Source organism: Trachemys scripta, chromosome 7 (assembly GCF_013100865.1).
Source record: "Trachemys scripta elegans isolate TJP31775 chromosome 7, CAS_Tse_1.0, whole genome shotgun sequence".
Lineage (NCBI taxonomy): Eukaryota > Metazoa > Chordata > Testudines > Emydidae > Trachemys > Trachemys scripta.
Window position 1 is genome coordinate 73,044,264 of NC_048304.1, and position 18,546 is coordinate 73,062,809.

Here is an 18,546-nt window from a genome sequence, read left to right on the forward strand (position 1 = left end):
CAGTATTAATTCATGACCTTAATATTTCTTCTGTGTTCTAGAAATGGCACAAGACAAGCTGTTATTGTGTAACCTTGAAATAAGGTTATATAAATATTTTTGAAATTATCTGCTGTTTTTATAGCAATGGTTTCTTCACTTTTATGTAAATTTTGCAAATCTGCTTAGAGGATAATAAAACAACTACTGTGTTATTACTGAAGAGAAATATATTTAAAAGGGAAAGAAGGAAGAGGACAAACAAAGGTTACCTTTTCTCCTCTGTTCTGGGTATCCTCATGAAATGGGCAGTGATTTTCGAGTCCTTCTTCCCACAGTGTTTTGCACCTTTGCATTCTGATGAAAGAGTGGGAGAGATCCCATATGACTTCGTATGCAATTCATCCTCTTTGACAGAGTCATCCGTCCCCTCAAAATGGAGGTTATATCGAGCACCTTCACAACATTTGGAAGAAAACGGTGACCTTCTCAACTCTGGGTCAGCATTCCCTCGCTGAAACCTGGAAGATTTGCTTGCAGCTTTTGATGTGTCAACATCCTCTTGCTCATCAAGAAATTGACTTGTTTCTTCATCAGCTTCTGAGCCCTGGCAGCTATTCTTGGAATTATCTACATCCATTGGTGACTCCGGTTCACTTTCTTTCTCAAAAGCATGCGAATCTCCTGAACTACTTTGATATTTGTTCAGTTTTCCTGGACCTCTGATATCAGATACACAAGTATCACTGCAAACATCTGAAAGTGGGCTTTCTGGAACTACATCCACCTCATCTTGCTCACTAGTCACACAGACTACATGGACAGGATTGCAGCTCTTTAGCTGCTGTGGATTACATGAAGTTACTTTTCCTTCTGTTTCACTGTCTTTCGATGGATGTTTTGTATTTGCCATCTTCACAGACCTGCCTGATGATAATTTCCAGTGAGTCCAATTGTCACTATTTTCTTCACTACCTCTGTGAACCTGCTTGCCAGTTTTGTGCATGTGATCAATATTGGCATTTTTAAACTGATCTCCAGACCCGGTCCCTTTAACAGGCTCTATGTCTGATGACTGATCTCTGCATGGCCCCTCTGCCTCCCATTTACACAGGTTGCCAGTCTGAGGCAGATTTACAAGTTTCGTACTCATTTCCACAGATTTTGTTGGATAGCTTTGTGGACAAATATTCTCTAGCTTTTTAACATCATGCTCGCACAAGTTATCCTTTTTAACAGAAGTCATCTTGGGATCTGCTCCCGTGCTATTAGTTTTGCTCTGCAAACTGTGGAAGAAAAGATTTGAAAAGCTGGGTTTAACTGTTTCTTGCAAAATGAAATTCTTATTTGTAGATTTAAAGGCCAGAGGGACTACTACAACCATGTAAGACAAACCACAGAATTTTACCCCAGTAACATCAGCAGTAAAGTCCAATAACTTACAGCTAAACTAGAGTATATCTTTTAAAAAGATAACATGTCTCCTATTAAAGGTTCAAAGTCAGATGATGAATTAGTTACTTCTCTCAGTCATCTGTTCCAGTGGTTGATTATCCTCACAGTTAAAATGTCACATCTTGCTTCCAATTAAATTTTTCTATCTTCACTTTCCAGCCACTGAATCTTGTTATGCCTTTTCTGCTATCTTAAAGACCCTCATAAATGATGTCTCTTTTCCGTCAATATAGGTCATTCGAGGCCATGATCAACTCATCTCTTAACCGTGTTTTTGATCATCTAGATACAATATGATTTAACTAGCTCAATTGAAGCTATGTTTCCCAGACCTCAAATCATTTTTGTAGCTTCTCTCTGAACATTCAGCAATTTTTCTACACATGTTTAAAAGTATAGACACCAGAACTGGACATAATAATTTAGTTATTTTCTCACCAATGTCATATATACCTCTACTCCTACTCCACATGCATCCAGTTTATTCATTTATGCATAATAATTCTTGGATGTAGCAGTCCTAAACAGTCTGCAGTTTAATAAAAAGTGATATTTACTAAATGTGTTGTTATTTTACAGCTAAGTTAGTTCTAGACTAAATATTACAGTAAGAGTGAACAGAGACATGATCTGCTGATTAAATATCAGGTCTGTGATTCAAAAGATTTAGTTTATATTCCCAGCATGCACCCAAGCAGCAATGAGCAAGTCACTTCACCTTTCTGTGCCTACATGTACTCATCTGTAAATCTGTATAAAAATACATATCTATAGCAAAGAGACGGTGTAAAACTAAATAAATGTTTATACAGAACTTTAAGATCTTTATATAGAAGGTTCTATTATAGAATTGTCTATAAGTAACATAGATCAAATGTTAGACAGTAGTTTGTTAGGTTTTTCCTTAATCTTTCATCATCTAAAAGATAAAAAAGGGAAATTACTGATTGTTACAGTTTATAAACTCTTTGACTAAACTCATTTTGATAAGCTACTGAAAGTCAGCAGCCCCCTCAATAAATGATAATATTCTGCTGTTCTTAGAAGATACTATGGATGAATAAATGGATTACTTGTTGCGTACTACGAACTAAGCAATCCAAATAAACAGGATAAATGGGCCACTGCTCAAGACCTGACACTGAAAGCGCAGAAGCTACAAGAACACTAGTTACAACTAAAAAGAGTTTGGTGGCTTTCATCTTACAATATTCACATCTACGTCCATTAATCTGTATACCTACATCAGTTTCTCTACTCATTGAGCACTGCTTTACCGCGTTATATCCGAATTCATGTTATATTGGAGTAGAGGTGTCTTTGTAATAGTGATACTGTCACACCAGCCTATGAATAAGTTTATGAAAGCAAGATTGGGCATTCATACTCAGCAAGGAGAGTATGCTTCAAACTAAACCCATATGTGAGTAGCTACAACTTGAACACAGTCAATGGAGATGCACCACCTTATATCAGAACTGAATATTATCCTAAAAGCTGTAGGAACAGCAAAACTATTTGCTGAAAACAGGATTGCACCAAGAGCTTTGATTTATTAATGCTCTATGTCAGGGGTCAGCAACCGGCGGCACGCGAGCCGATTTTTAGTGGCACTCTGCTGCCAGCCAGGGTCCCGGCTGCCGGCCCCACTCAGCCCACTGCCGGCCTGGATGAACGGAACCCCAGGCCGGCAGCAGGCTGAGCGGGGCCGGCAGCTGAGACCCCGTCTGGCAGGAGCCGGCAGAAAGAAGGGGTCCCGGCCTCTGGCCCCATTCAGCCCACTGCAAGTCTGGGGTCCTGGCCACTGGCCCCCTGCCAGCTGGCTGCCGGCATGGGATACCAGCTGCCAGCCCCACTCACCTCACTGCACTATTATTTACTTTACATACAACAATAGTTTAGTTATATAATCTAGACTTACAGAGAAAGACCTTCTAAAAATGTTAAAATGCATTATTGGCACGTTAAACTTTAAATTACAGTGAATAAATGAAGACTTGGCATCCCACTTCTGAAAGGTTGCCAACCCCTGCTCTATGTTATACCAAAATGAAAGCAGAGACGTATCTACAATAGTCCTACTTCTATTCTGGAATAAAATGATTATGTTAGTAAGTTATAATCAATCTTCCTACACAAATCCTCTTTAGAGACCATTAAAAGAATTGTTCCATTAATTTAAAAAAAAAAAAAAATCTTTCAAGCAGTTTATAGTATAGCTTTTACCTCTTTAACTCAGTTGTCTTGGGGCCTTTATTCTCCATCCAAGTGGTAATTGTCCTTTGTTTGTAAACTGAAAAACCATAATATGTATATTAGGACACAAATTGCAATATTACCAAAAACCATGAAGTTTACATTTTATATCAGCTACAAGTAAAACATCTAAATTAAGTTTTCATTACCATAACTGCTTCAGGCATCATCCAGACTAATGATGCAATATTACATCACATATAGATTTCACATCTGTAATTAGTTCTTGTATTCCCTATAAACTCCAGTTTTGCTTTTAGGATACAGTCACAGGTTTCTTTCCTCCCCATCCCAGGATTATCTGCAAAGCAGGGTAAGTGCATTGGCTACTTAGTATTCACAATGAATACAAAGTAATTGGCTGGACTCAATGGAATGGGTTGGAAAATTACCTTACCCATACTGCGGCTCTTGATGTATTCACTTCTCAGACATGATATTAGATGCTTCTGTATCTTTAGCTATTGATGCCAACATACGCCTTTAGTATATGGGAAAAAGACATGCTCTGGATCCTTACATAGCAAAATGAAGATAGTCAGTCTTGCTTCTCTTCTGCCACCACTGCTCCAAATAAAACTGTATTGATCAGTGGCTAGGTTTAGTCTACTCTTGAAAATTATATTGGCATAGCTCTGTCTATCAGGGGTATAAAAAAACACGTAGCTATGGCGTAGAAAATTACATAGCTATGCCGACATAATCCCCAAAGCAGACACAGCTACATTGAGAGAAGAGAGTTTCTGACAACTCAGCTAACATTTTGAGGGAGGCCTACCCCAACAGGAAAACCTCTTCTGTCAGTGCAGGCTGCATCTACTATATGGGGCTATGCTGACACAGTCTATGTCGTGCACACATACCCATAAGCAGTGAACACTGACAGACACATTCTAGCCACTGAACTTTCAGAATGTGTGGGGCAGGGAGTGAAGTCAAGAAGGGGTGGAACAAGATCCTCAACACCCCCACTAAGTTGAACTTCCCTTGCTCTTCATACAATTTTAGTATCATATTATACTTGACTGATAAAGCCAATTTGTAAACATTGTACAATGAAACTTGGGCCTTGTAATACTGAGTATTAAAAATGAGCTGAAGCAGCTTTAGTTTATGCACTCAGTCATTCCAAAGTTCAAAATAGAGAATCCATGTAACTTGTTCATTTCTTTTTTCCTTTGTGAACGTGCAACCCACGCATCCTTTCATACCAGAAAATTTCTTGAAATGTATGTCCAGTTTTAGGAGGGACAGAATTTAAAATTTGTACTTTCAAGTGTATGTAACTGAATGCTACCATTTTTATTGTTATTTTATATTTTACATTTTAGTATTATGCAGGTAAGATAGCACATAAGGAAAGGTAGAAAAGAATCTGTCTTATTAACCAAAATCTTCCAACAAAAATCAGATTTCTAAATCAGAAGTAGAATTTTAAGTTCAAAATATATTAAGGTAATTGATAATCTATATATTTGTCCTAACTGGATTGCTGCTGAAAAGCCCCAAATATGATGGTACAACCCAGCAAGACTTAAATCTTCACCTTGATACAATCCACTGCATAAAGCATTTAGTTGAAGCCTTTTAACTAACTGGGCTACTCCAGTAAACAATCTGAAGTTCTGGAGGAATAAAAACCTGAAGACCAGCCAAGAAACTCGCAAGTTGCAAGTCACAAAGTTCTTAATTTGTTGGGGTGTAGTACTTTCCCTCCTCTGGCTTCATTTCTACTTTGTCTGTATCCCTGTCTTTTTCTTTTCATTCACCTCTACAACAACCAAATCTCATCACTACAATGGCCTCCAATGTTTAAATCTGACAGTCATTACTTCCTGTAATCCCCATGGATGAACATGATTTGGATGATCAGATCTGGATGAACATGAGAAACTTTTGGCTATTTAAACAGATGAATTCCTTATAATTTAACATAAGCATTTCTCTCCATTAAATTCATCATGCAGATAGCACTTTAAATATTTGAAAGCTGGTCAGTTTTCTAACTAGGTTAACTGATACTCTCAATGTACATCTAGCAAAACTATTTTATGAAAGATTATAAAAAGTATCAAATCTTAGCAAGTCTAACTCCACAAAAAAAGGGGGAAATTAACTGTTTCTATAGGCAAGATGGTGACAAGTAGGGAGTATTAGTGAAGACACCATTTGCCCTGTTCATTTAAAGTACACCGCTACCTTGATATAACGTGACCCGATATAACACAAATTCGGATATAACACAGTAAAGCAATGCTGGGGAGGGGGGGTGCTGCGCACTTGGATCACAGCAAGTTCAAAATAACGCGGTTTCACCTATAAAGCAGTAAGATTTTTTGGCTCCCGAGGACAGCGTTATATCGAGGTAGAGGTGTACATGAAAGCAAACAAAACAATAAGAAGAATGAACAACATACTTGTCTCTGTGCACTTAGTACTATCTTGGCTTCTCCGATGGACATGGGGGTGGGGGAAATCACAGTTACACACACATACAGGGAAAGGTTTCTCCCCCCACACCAAGTCAAACAGGAGACGAAAAACAGCCACAGAAAGAGATACACAGAAGAAGGTTAAAAGGAGGCGGGTGGCACAAACCTTTGTTCCCCACCGTGGCTGCCAAGCTTTGGCTATTACCGCTGCTTCTGGGCCCTCGTTCCCGGGGGGGAGGGGCAGGAGGCGGAGGCTGCAGTGTCCCTTTTCTGTCCAAGGAAGGGGGCTGCTCTTCTTCTGAGCCGCGGCTGGAGGACGCGGGGGGGCCCAACCTGACTCTCTTCCTGGGGGTTTCACACTCAGCCCCTGCACTCATGCTTAGGAGACCCCCCGCTCCGCGCACCCCCAAACGCGCTGCGGCGCTGGGCTCACCAGGGAGGAGAGGCAGCCCCCAAAGGAGAGACGGCAGGGGTCCTTCCCCTCCACATCCTCCTGCTGCCGAAGGCGCGTGGAGGGGCGGGAGCAGCTCGCCCGGCTCTCCCGCACCCCAACCTTCCGGGAGTACTGAGCGGACAAGGAACAGGGACCCACACGGGGGCTGGACTCAGGCCAATGGGGGAGCAGGGGCCGCGGACACACACCTCAAAATGTCTCCCCCTCTCCCCATAGCAACAGTTCCTCCACTGCCCCGCCTCCTTGGACCGTAAAGCAACACGTCCCGGTCCGTCGTAAAGCGGAAGAGGAGACGTGAAAGCTGCGGCGCTAAGTACTCGCTTTACGGCAGCAGTAGCAGCAGCGGGCGAGGGAGGAGGCGCTGGGGAGGTTGTTCGTTGACTCGGTCAGGGCCAGGCCCTGTCCAAAGGCGGCTACATGGAGGGCGGCGGTGGCAACTCGAAGGGCTCAGGCCTCGTCGGCCTGTTCGGTGCTGGAGGAGCCGGGGGCCCGGGCTATTCCCATGCGGACCTGGCCGGGGTGCCGTGTGAGTATCCGCCGGCCGGGCCGGGTCCGGCCCGGCCTCCTGCCCTTCCCGCCACGCTCGGCCGGGGGCTCCCCCCCTGCTCTTATATCCCCGGGGACGGGCGGGACTCGAGGCCACGGGGCAGAACCGGGGCACGCGGGCGGGGATAGAGGAGGGCTCTAGTAAGGGGGAAATGGGGAAGCTGGCGGTGCAGTAACCGCGAGAACATCCGCAGTAACCCTCCCGCGGGGGGGCGCCCGCACCGGTACCTGAAACTGACTCGAGCCCTGAGAAGCAGCTAGCACCAGTCACGCGGGTTGCACGGGTACCGGGCGGGGTGAGCTGTCCTCTGCGGAATCCGAGCCTTGTGCAATCGCAGAGGAGCCAGTGCTTGTGTAGGGGGGGCGTCAAGAGCCGGCACGCAATCGAGGGTGTGAGCTGAGGCCCTGACCACTTTGACTATCTCTGTGTTTCCATCCGCTATTACTAGCGTGGTGCCTGAGCGGGTGGTATTTATTCATACAAGCTGCTTTTGGCACAGAAACATGAGTGATCGCATCCTTGCTGGGAGTGATAAGCAGATAAGGGGGCCTTGCTTAGTTTAAGAAAAAATTCAGTTTGAGCTGATCTATACAAGACTTTATATATAGTTGAATGAATTTGACAGTTAACTATGACTTAAGCAATTGGCTCTATAGTACACTTTTAATTACTTGTTTTAGGGAGTCCACAGGTTGATTTTTTTGGACAAAATATCATCCTGCCCATCTCAGCCTGGCTGTAGATTTAAAGAATAAAATAAATTTGTAACTTTTGCACTTAAGAATAATCTGTACAACTTGTACCAGTCTGTCTATAGATAAATTGATTTACAAAAATGTTTACAAAGGTAGGTAAGTATCATCATCCCATTTCACAGATGAGGAAATGGAGGCAGAAGTTAAGTGACTTTCTAAGGTCATACCGTATGTCAGTGGTGGAGTAGAGAATAGAACCCAGGTTTCCCAATAACCACTTCCTTGATCATGGTGTTTGTCTCCTCCGTGTCATGCAGTATATTATTACTGTAGAAATGTGTATGTACTGGAGATATCAAATAATAGTGATGACAGTTTTAGTTAACTGAAACATGGATTTTAAATGACCGGATCAAAATAACTACTACCCTCTTTCCTCAACCATCTTCCCATCCCCGTTTCTGCCTCAGTCTTGGAGCTATTGCTCATACTGATTTCAGTAACAAAGTTCTTTTTCTTCCTCTTTCAGTAACTGGAATGAGCCCTTTGTCTCCTTATTTAAGTGTGGATCCCAGATATTTAATACAGGTAAGAAGCATGTTTCTATTTTGATCCTATTAAGTCAGTTCTCTTAAATAAGTCACTGTTTCCCTTGTGTAGAGCTGCTTTTCCTAAAGTAAAGAGGTCTGATTTTTCTCTTCTGTATCAGCGACAAATTGAACTAAGCAGAAAACTTAATATGGTTCCATACAAATTTTATACTATTGATCACTTGAAGTCTGAGAACTGAGTTTCAGCACAGTACTTAGTACAACTTCTTGATGTCATAGTGCCTGAGAGGAGAAATCCAGTTTAGGGACAGAGTGTGAATTAGTCCAAATTAGAAATGGAATTTCTAGAATCTTAAGTCATGCTTCCTTCCAGGTCAAGATCTGGTACCCCACAAGGGATGTATCAGTTGTGAAACTGATACTACACTTAATCATTGCCCTTTGCTGGATCCTACACCCAAGAGGAGAGAGCACCTACATCAGAATTAGTTTAGTTTAAAAGTATCCCGTATAAAATAACTCACAGCTGACTTATGAAACAATAGTGTTTATAAGAAAAATGTTTTGGGAATATCCAAATATTTTAGTGTACAAGGGCAGTGTAGACTTGATGTCACCTCAAAATGCTCAACTGAGTACAACATACTTCTCAATTAAAACCACTAATATTACTAAATTAAATATAACTTTAAGAAAGCAGGATTATTTTTAAGCTAAAAATTGTCTGCAAAATTAATTTTGCAGAAAGTTAACATAAGAATGGCCATACTGGGTCAGACCAAAGGTCCATTAAGCCCAGTATCCTGTCTTTGGACAGTAGCCAGGTGCTTCAGAGGGAATGAACAGAACAGGTAATCATCATCAAGTGATCCATCCCCTGTTGCCCGTTCCCAGCTTTGGTATTATATTTAATCTGCCCGAGATCTAGGTAATATGCAAATTCTGTAGACCATCAGAAGATAAAATCAAACTAAACAATTACAGAAAACCTCATTTGCTTCCCAGTTTCATCCAGTTGTATTAAATATGGCAAAAATATCCCAAAGAAGATAGCTGCTTCTTTATGTCCTCAGTTTTGAACAGATGTTTAGTACAAATAGCTTGTAGTATGATCTTAATAAAGACACTTTGTCACATCTAAAATATCTAGGAGCTTTGCTACTTAAGGAAATCTGTTTGGCTAAATAAGTACAGCAGTATGTGTTACTCTTCTGATCTAGCACCGGTCTTTTATTTTGCATGAGTGTTAACATGTGCTCACTCTTAAGATAGCAAAAGTAACAACTCTCTTCAAAAGAGCTTCCATTCAGTGAGTTTGGGAATTGCAAAGGTTTCAGGAGGCACACCCTAAATATTCTGTAACTTCAGTGGTGAATCAAACTTAATTTAAGTAAGAGAAAACAGCACTTGTATTCTATTCAAAGATTTTATTTAAAAGTAAAAACCTGTACTATATAAACCAATAGAAATAGTACTTCTTACTTCCTCTTCATCTGTTATATCGACATATCTAGGGTAGTCAGTCATCTTGAATTTGGAAAATCCTAGAAGTCTTTACACCTACTGCCAGGCCCACGACTGGCAGATTTGCCTTGGTTATCTGCTCCTGGGGGAATTCTGCGCCACTGTGGATGCGCAGAATTCATGTCCCCTACATATTTCCTTGCTTCCCCGCAGAAAAATTACTTTGACAGGGAAGCCACAAGAGCAGTCATGCGACTCTCCCCAGCAGTATATTTTGGGTGCCAGGGTAGCTGGCAGAGAGGTAAATCACTGTGGGGCAGGGGTTGGGAGTGGGGAAGACCCGGCTGGTGGCTCCTACCCTGCCCTGGGCTCAACTGCTAGTCCTGGCTGGGCTGGGGAGGATAGGAATTCCTCTTCCCCTGCACAGCATCCAGGGCTGGGTCAGACCCACCCCCAGATTTCTCCCCAGGCTTTCAGGAAGCTCTGAAAACTCCCTCTTCCCTGCACCCATTGCTCCTCAGCTGCAGGGGAGGGATCACTGTATGGGGAGTTGCTCCCCCATCCGCCTAGCCCACATGCATCCAGACCCTCTCCTACCTAGATTCTCCTGCCAAGCCTCACTGCACCCAGAACCTCTCTGCAGAGCCCCAGTCCCCCTGCACCACCTCTACGAGCCACCTGCACCAGGATCCCCACCCCACTGAGTCCCACTCCCCCAGCATCTGGGACCCCCACTGAACCCTCCACACCCAGACCCCCCTGCTGAGCCCCAACCACCTTCACCTGGACCCCCCTGCAGCATCCCTTTATCATTGCACCCAGAACCCCCCACCGCCCCGTGCACCTGGATCCGCCACTGAGCCACCTACATCCAGATTGCCCCACACAAAACCCACATGTGGATCGCTCCCTACACTAAGTCCCTCCACACTTGAATTCTGCCTGCTCACACCTGGTGCACCTGGCACAGAGGGGCAGGGCCCTGGGGTGTTTCTGGGGCAGGTCCTTGCACTGTGTCAGGGTTGGATGCAGCCTCACCACTGAGTCAGTGTCTGGGGAGGGGGAAGCTGCAGAGTGATCTCCCACTTCTATGTAGCCAGTAGCCTGTGCTCCCCAAAGCTATGCTGGAGCCTCCACATTTATTTGACAAATAAAATTTGCAGAATTTTAAATTTTTGCGCATATTTATTTTTTTGGTGCATAATTTTTAATTTTTTGGTGCAGAATGCCCTCAGGAGTAGTTATCAGTCGATATTGTGTTGCAGAAACTCACTTCAGAAAACTCAATTCAAAGTGTTGATGCAAAGATTCAGAAAAGAAGGAAGAAATGTTTTCTTCAGATGTCTTCTTCTCTCCCCTTTCCCTTGAAAAGTAAGGATTCTACACTGACTTCCTTAGTTCTCAACAAATGTTGTTGCTTTGGTATAACAAACAAGATTAATTGAGAGAGTAGCAGCATGAATCAACTGGATTGGTGCTATGCCCCCAGCTTTGGAACAGTGTCTTAGAGGAATCCCTTCAGTATGCCAGACCCCCCCAAGGAGGCTCATTCTTCCTTCAGAGTAAGCCACCGAGCCTCACCACCTTCTAAGGGTACGTCTACACTTCCCTCCGGGTCCGGCGGCAGGCAATCGATGTTCTGGGATCTATTTATCGCGTCTGGTCAAGACGTGATAAATCGATCCCGGAAGTGCTCGCCGTCGACGCCGGTACTCCAGCTCGGCGAGAGGAGTAAGCAGCATCGACGGGGGAGCCTCCCTGCTGCGTCTGGACCCGCGGTAAGTTCGGACTAAGGTACTTCGAATTCAGCTATGTTATTAACGTAGCTGAATTTGCGTACCTTAGTCCGAAGTGGGGGGTTAGTGTGGACCAGGCCTAAGACTGAACATCTGTGGCTTCAGCACTCATGTTTCACGCTGTGAGCTCTGTTCAGCAAATCCAACTGCGATAGACTCCTGGTAGAAACTTGTATATTCAGGGATTAACACACCTCACCAAGCATCTGCAGTGACCCTCAAATGACATTGTCAAAGCAGTAGGGTTTATTAGTCAACTGGAACATAGCATAGGAAGCCCTTAGGGAGGGGGGGAGGGATAGCTCAGTGGTTTGAGCATTGGCCTGCTAAACCCAGGGTTGTGAGTTCAATCCTTGAGGGGGCCACTTAGGGATCTGGAGCAATCAGTACTTGGTCCTGCTAGTGAAGGCAGGGGGCATAGTGAGCCCCATGTTCAGACTCTGGGCTTGTCTGCACTGGCAATTTACAGGGCTGCAACTTTCTCATGCAGGGGTGTGAAAAAACACGCCCCTGAGTACAGCATGTTTCAGCACTGTAAAGCACCAGTGTAGACAGTGCACCAGTGCTGGGAACTATGCCCTTTGTGGAGGTGGGTTTTTTAGAGCACTCAGAGAGCTCTCTCCCAGCACTCTGCTGCAGCAGCGCTTTAGCGTTGTCAGTTTAGACTAGCCCTCTGTGTCTCTCTCTGTCTGACCTTGATCTGTTCCTGGGTGAGAGCCCAGACTCCTTTCAGCAGCTAGCTCTTATCCTCTCACTTCACACCTTCTCGGTCCTTTGTTCTCAAGATGGGGGATTTTGCTCAGCTTTCCTATTGAGAGGTGGGAAGATCCATTTCCCTCTGGGTCATTGGTTGCTAGGTGTTAACATCCTGGTGATTTGGCTTTGCCATTGTCTTTCCAGATTCTCTATTGATAAAGGCTCTGCCTGACCAATCTTTTTTTAAATGATCCATTCAAACTCAGGATATGTCTTCACTACCCGCCGTATCGGGGGGGAAGGGGTAGCAATCGATTGATTTATCTGGGATTGATATATCGCGTCTTGTTAAGACGCGACATATCGATCCCCGAACGCGCTCACCATCGACTCTGGAACTCCACCAGAGCGAGCAGCGGTAGCGCAGTCTACGGGGGAGCCACGGCCATCGATCCCGCACCATGTGGACCCCAGGTAATTCAATCCAAAATACTTCAACTTCAGCTACACTATTCGCGTAGTTGAAGTTGCGTATCTTGGATCAACTCCCCCCCAGTGTAGACCAGCCCTCAGACAGGTAGGCATATTCATACCCATCTCTTAGGCTATGGCTACACTGGTGCTTTACAGCGCTGCAACTTTCTTGCTCAGGGGTGTGAAAAAACACCTCCGTAAGCACAGCAAGTTACAGCGCTGTAAAGCGCCAGTGTAAACAGTGCCCCAGCGCTGGTCTGTAAACTAATCCCCTTGTGAAGGCGGAGTACCTGCAGTGCTGGGAGAGCTCTCTCTCAGCACTGGCGCGCGACCACACTCGCACTTCAAAGCGCTGCTGCGGGAGCGCTCCCGCGGCAGCGCTTTGAAGTTTCGAGTGTAGCCACGGCCTTAGCCTGCCCTGAGAGCAAACAGTTCTCTTTCCACCACTCGGTAGCCAGCACAATATAGGGGAAACCGAGATACACATAGGATTAATAAAAATATTATAGAAGATTCCCACTTTGTTACAAGTAGAAGCTAGCCTACCCTAACTCTGAAGAAGAAGACCATACTTCATTTAGATATTCAGAAAGCAAAGTTAAAACATCTAAACTGCAGCAAAATAAAAGATTTTTACTAAAATATTTATGTTGAGAGCAGAATGAACATTTGGAAATCTCAGAAAAGTAGCATGTAAGCGACTGCACTAAACAAACACCATCACCTCACATGGCCAAAAATGGGAGAGGGAGGGAAAAATCACAATTCAAAACCCAGAGAGCGCGTTGGTTATTTGGCATCTGCAATTTGGATGCCTTTGACTTCATGTCAGTATAGATACTGGGTCAGTATCAGTTTAAAAAAAAATTAATTGAAAAGCTCTGAATAAAGCTTAACTTTGCTATGGATTGAAAGTTTGTCAATTTTCCACTTTCATTGTAGATATTTTATTTACTGAAATTTGATTAACTATGAGCTGTTGCAGGAAGAGATTACAGGACAACATTGTTACAGCAGTAGTACACAAGGGATATTTTCTAGTATGATCTTGACAAACTAGCACGCTGCATCTTCTCTACTCTTTTGTATCATTTTGTTCTTCAGTTCTTATAACGCAGAACTAAAACTGAAGGATTATGGAGACTGCCTTTTCTAAAATACCACAAAAATTAAGTGAATGCAGTATGATCTGAGATTGTAGAAAACCTAGACAATATGCTTTGTTTATAAACTATAAAGTTGAGTGCCAGGATATTGCTTACCTCTTTAGACCAATCTTAATTCAGCCACAGACTGATGCAGCTTGCTGCCCACTAATGTCCTCTTCATCTGAATTATTATATTAAAAATCAGTAGGCTGGGCCTAGCCTCTGAGCTTACAGGTAGGTTTATTGAAACTATATTTCAAGATAATTGCTTAAATATTCTACAATATCAGTAAGGCATGTTAGCCATTATTAATTTGCCAAATTGCTTAAGAAATGAGAGCCTACAGACAATATAACTACTCTTAAAAATTAATAGGGAAAAATGAATTTGCTGACCTCTTAAACACACTTATACTATTTAGGTGTCATGGTGTATGAGTGTGGCTATCTTTCATTTTGTAATTCATAGTGCGCTTAATAACATGACTCAGAATTTTCTAGAATTCTAGCTGTTAAATGCCACATCTAATGTCTAGAGTGAAGAAGGAAACTTCTACCTTAAAGAAAATCTTACCACAGAAAATATAAATTTCCAAGGAATATACAGTATTGACTCTCAAAAAATACAGAACTGTGAAACTACAATTTTCCTTTTTCAAATGTTAATTGGATATAGGGTAGATATTGTGCTAGACTTGTAAACTGCATAATAAATTATAAAAAAAAAAAAATCTATCTTCGGAATTCTTTTATTATTGATGTGCGTGCTCCAGAGAAGCAGCTGTCATATTGCTTTCTTCTTCCATCTCACCTTGGCAAGTCTGCATGATAAAGCCAAACAAATGCTGTAATTGACCTACCTACACCCACATTTTGGCCAGGGCCGGCTCTAGGGTTTTGGCCACCCCAAGCAGCCAAACAAAAAAACAAAACAAAAAAGCCGCGATCGCGATCTGCGGCAGCAATTTGTCAGGAGGTCCTTTGCTCAGAGCAGGAGAGAGGGACCGTCAGCCAGATGTGCCGCCCCTCTCCGAAGTGGGCGCCCCACGCACCTGCTTGGTAAGCTGGTGCCTGGAGCCGGCCCTGATTTTGGCATTACAATTGGTTGCCATTGATGTACAGCAGATTCATCCGAAAGATAATCGGAAACACCTCTGTGGAAAGACTTGTGGATTTCTTTGTGAATCACTCTTTGTACATTTTTAATGCTTAACCACCAATAGCTTTGTATTCCCTGCCCCTTAGCATCCTCAGAATAGATCTCTTATACTGCTCTAAGGGATTCTTTATAGTAACTATAAAAGTAGTAGAAAAAGAAAATGAACGCTGTATTATGTTGGTATGCATTTAATTGGAGAATGCATAGGTGCTTTCAGAGGCATAAGTAATAAACAAACATCGTACAAATGATTAATGAATGCATACTGAGTTTCTTCATTTTTTCACTTCATATTGAGTTAGCTGGAAATACTAGTCTAGGAAGAGAATCTCATCCACTTGCATATTTAAAATATCCCTTTTTTAGAATTTGTAACTAATCTATTCCATCTGAATACTTTTCTGTAACATAATTCGTGAGAAGCAAGAGTATTACTGATTTTTTTTTTTTTTTTTTTTTTTTCCCCTCTGTGGTGTTCAGCAGCATTTATGTGGAAGTGTTTGTTTTTTAACCTTAGTACTCTGGTCAAGTGAAAAAATTCTTTTAGTTAAGCCAACAGAGAGAATTTGAGATGTGTCTGAAACCATGCCTATTTGGAAAGTACAAATGTATAAACACTTACCTTTTCTTCTGTTTCAGGATTCAGATGAGTTTATCTTACCTACAGGAGCGAACAAAACTCGGGGAAGGTTTGAGCTGGCCTTTTTTACCATTGGAGGGTGTTGTATGACAGGTATATGGGACTATTTACTGTATATCTTAATGCAAGATTGGTGTTACTGTATTAAATCCCAAGTACATGAGACACAATAAAACTGAAGAGATGTTGTCCTATAGGTTTTTTGTTTGTTTGTTTGTTTGTTTTTTTTCCCCTGCAGACTGTGTATGTATTTACATATGCAATGGCTACCTGACTGTTGTCTGTAGACTTACAAGATTGGGAATGAATGTGTTTGTCCATTTACTGTATTGTTGATAAAGTAATGGCTAGTGTTATGATTCACTAGGTGCTGCATTTGGCGCACTGAATGGTCTGCGGCTGGGATTGAAGGAGACACACAGCATGGCCTGGTCCAAACCTAGAAATGTACAGTAAGTATATAAATGTACCCACAAATGTATACTTTCACCCCATCGTTATTAGAATGGCTCAAAGCTAACTTTGAATATATTATAATAACAAAACTAAAGTACATTTGCTTCTTTTGCGGGGCAAGTTGTACAAAGAGTAAATACAGTATTAGGTTAATTGAGTTGTGAAATGTCTTGGTTAATCTGTTAAGTGCTGATTTTACTTTTTTAATGAGCTTTGGTGGTGGTGTTTGACCCTTCTGAAAGGGGTATGGAAAGAGAATAAGTGAAGCATTAATCATTCCCTGGATGCTTATTGAAAACCCACCTATTTGTTTGTTTTTCCTCTTATTTGGAACAGAGTACTCTTTCTTCAGTACTCCCAGCCTTTGCAGGATCAGGCAGGGAGAGGGTTAGGCTATGTCTACACTACAGAGACTATGTTAACATAGCTATGCTGGCATAGCGCCCAAGTGTAGAGACAGCCTATGTCAAAAGGAGCGGTTTTTCTTCCGGTGTAGGAACACCACCACTCCAAGTGATGTTGTCTATGTAGACAGAAGTGCTCTTCAGTCAGCATAGCTGCATCTATGCTGGGATTTTTATTGGCATAATTATGTTGGTCAGGGATATGTCTGTCAGGAGGGTGAAAAAAGACATAGCTGTCCCAATATAAGTTTTTTAAGTGTAGACCAGCCTCGGAATAGAATCAGTCTCCATGCCAGCACAGAAAGCAAACAGCTGAGTCCACCTAGATTATTTTTTTTCTGCAGGGCAGGAGGAAGTTCCACTGTGGGAAAGTCCAAGGCACAAAATTTTGTTCTGGGGTGCTGTTACTCCTAAGATCCCTAGCACTCATCTCACCTTACAGTGTGGCACGTGCTATATTCTTTCCAAGTCTCTAGATTAAACTCCAGAGGTAGGGGAGGGAGGGGGAGCCTGCACGCCAAGTCCTCACTCCTCCCCCCTCCCTCCCTCCCCTGCCCGCAGCAATCAACTGGCTTGCGAAGTTTTGGGGGCAGGAGCGAGGGGGGAGGAGCTCCCCCTCCCTCACGTTGCAAATCAGCTGATTGCCCCAGGCTTGAGGGAGGGTGGAGGAGCGAGGACCCAGCGTGGGAAGTAAGGGGGGAAGAGGTGGGAGGGGAGAAGAGGCAGGTCAAGATAGGAGCTTGGGGGAAAGGGGGAGAGTGGGTGGGTTGAGGGTTGAGCCCCCCACCCCTGGTGCTTGCAGAGTAGGGGAAGCTGCCGCTGCTGCGCAACATGCTTCTAGCCTACAGCACCTTCAGTCTCCTTGCCTGCCTCATCTCCAGTGCCAGTGGGCTGTGCCTGTGTAGGATAAGGCAGGGGCACCTCCCAATTATAGTACAGTACCTATTTTAAATTGCTTGTTTAAAATGTATATAATGCCTTTTGTTTGGCAATTTCCCTGGAACCTAATCCCCCCTATTTACATTAATTCTTATGGGGAAATTGGATTCACTTAACATAGTTTCACTTTGTCACATTTTTCAGGAACATAACTACAACATTAAGTGAGGAGTTACTGTATTGAAAAACGTCATTTTAAGTTGGCTATAGTACCTCTTCTTGAAATTAAGTCATCTGTGGGAGGAAATTAGCACTCACTAGTGATTACCCCCCACCCCATTGACTGCTCATGTTTGAGCATTGTTTGTTTATTCTTTTCCTTCTTCCTTCAGTGTATAAAATGAAAACATATAAACCAAATAGCCTATAGTATAAATCTAAAGTTATTTTCATAATGTTTTAGAAAAGTCTAAATTTATCTAAATGATTGGTTTTTAGATAAATTTTCCTTACTTTATAGAGTGGGCGGGAGGAGGGCACAGTGAGCAAACTGAGGTAAATAATTTTCTTGCTTTTCTTAATTGAGACTGTCATATGAAAAACTTTTACCAAGTTGAGCCAGTAGAGGGCAACAGACACACAGACTCCACCTAAGTTTGTCCTTTTATGCAAGTCCAGTGAAATAGTGTGCTCAGTTTCACCCTTTCATATTCAGCGGCAAGGGTAGACACTCCTTACATTTCTCTTTTATAAGCTGAAACTTAGTTTCATTTTGTTACATCCCCTTCAAACTACATTTTCTATTAGGTAATCACTAAGATTAAGATTCTGTCACAGATATTTTTTCGAAAAAGTCAGGGACAGGTCACGGGCAATAAAAAAAAATTCACAGAAGCCTGTCCCTGACTTTTACTAAAAATCCCCGAGGGGAGGGGGAACTAACAGTTGGAGCACTGCCAGGGGCTGACTTCTGGTAGCTGCTCCAGCCACGCCACAGCTCAGATGGGCTGACCACTCTGGAAGAAGTCACAGAGGTCCTGGACTGTCATGGAATCCATGAC

The 18,546-nt window shown here is 42.9% G+C and overlaps 2 protein-coding genes across 6 annotated transcripts in view; one reads left to right on the forward strand and one right to left on the reverse strand.

The window, feature by feature from the left end:
- PARG (poly(ADP-ribose) glycohydrolase) overlaps positions 1 to 7,440 on the reverse strand; it is a 133,449-nt gene extending 126,009 nt beyond the window's left edge. For 3 of the 5 annotated variants that reach the window (XM_034777226.1, XM_034777227.1, XM_034777225.1), the window contains exons 1-3: positions 6,289 to 6,819; positions 3,661 to 3,727; positions 252 to 1,265 (exon numbers count right to left, since the gene is read on the reverse strand). In XM_034777226.1, the coding sequence (XP_034633117.1) occupies positions 252 to 1,265; positions 3,661 to 3,727; positions 6,289 to 6,499 (1,292 nt within the window). In that variant the 5' untranslated portion in view covers positions 6,500 to 6,819. Of the gene's footprint in view, positions 1 to 251; positions 1,266 to 3,660; positions 3,728 to 6,288; positions 6,820 to 7,350 lie in introns of those variants that run through there. The other 2 variants (XM_034777229.1, XM_034777228.1) reach the window with 2 other exon arrangements.
- TIMM23B (translocase of inner mitochondrial membrane 23 homolog B) overlaps positions 6,893 to 18,546 on the forward strand; it is a 33,607-nt gene continuing 21,953 nt past the window's right edge. Inside the window, exons 1-4 of the mRNA XM_034777235.1 lie at positions 6,893 to 7,102; positions 8,348 to 8,406; positions 15,746 to 15,839; positions 16,114 to 16,198. Of these exons, the coding sequence (XP_034633126.1) occupies positions 6,994 to 7,102; positions 8,348 to 8,406; positions 15,746 to 15,839; positions 16,114 to 16,198 (347 nt within the window). The 5' untranslated portion in view covers positions 6,893 to 6,993. The remainder of the gene's footprint in view (positions 7,103 to 8,347; positions 8,407 to 15,745; positions 15,840 to 16,113; positions 16,199 to 18,546) is intronic.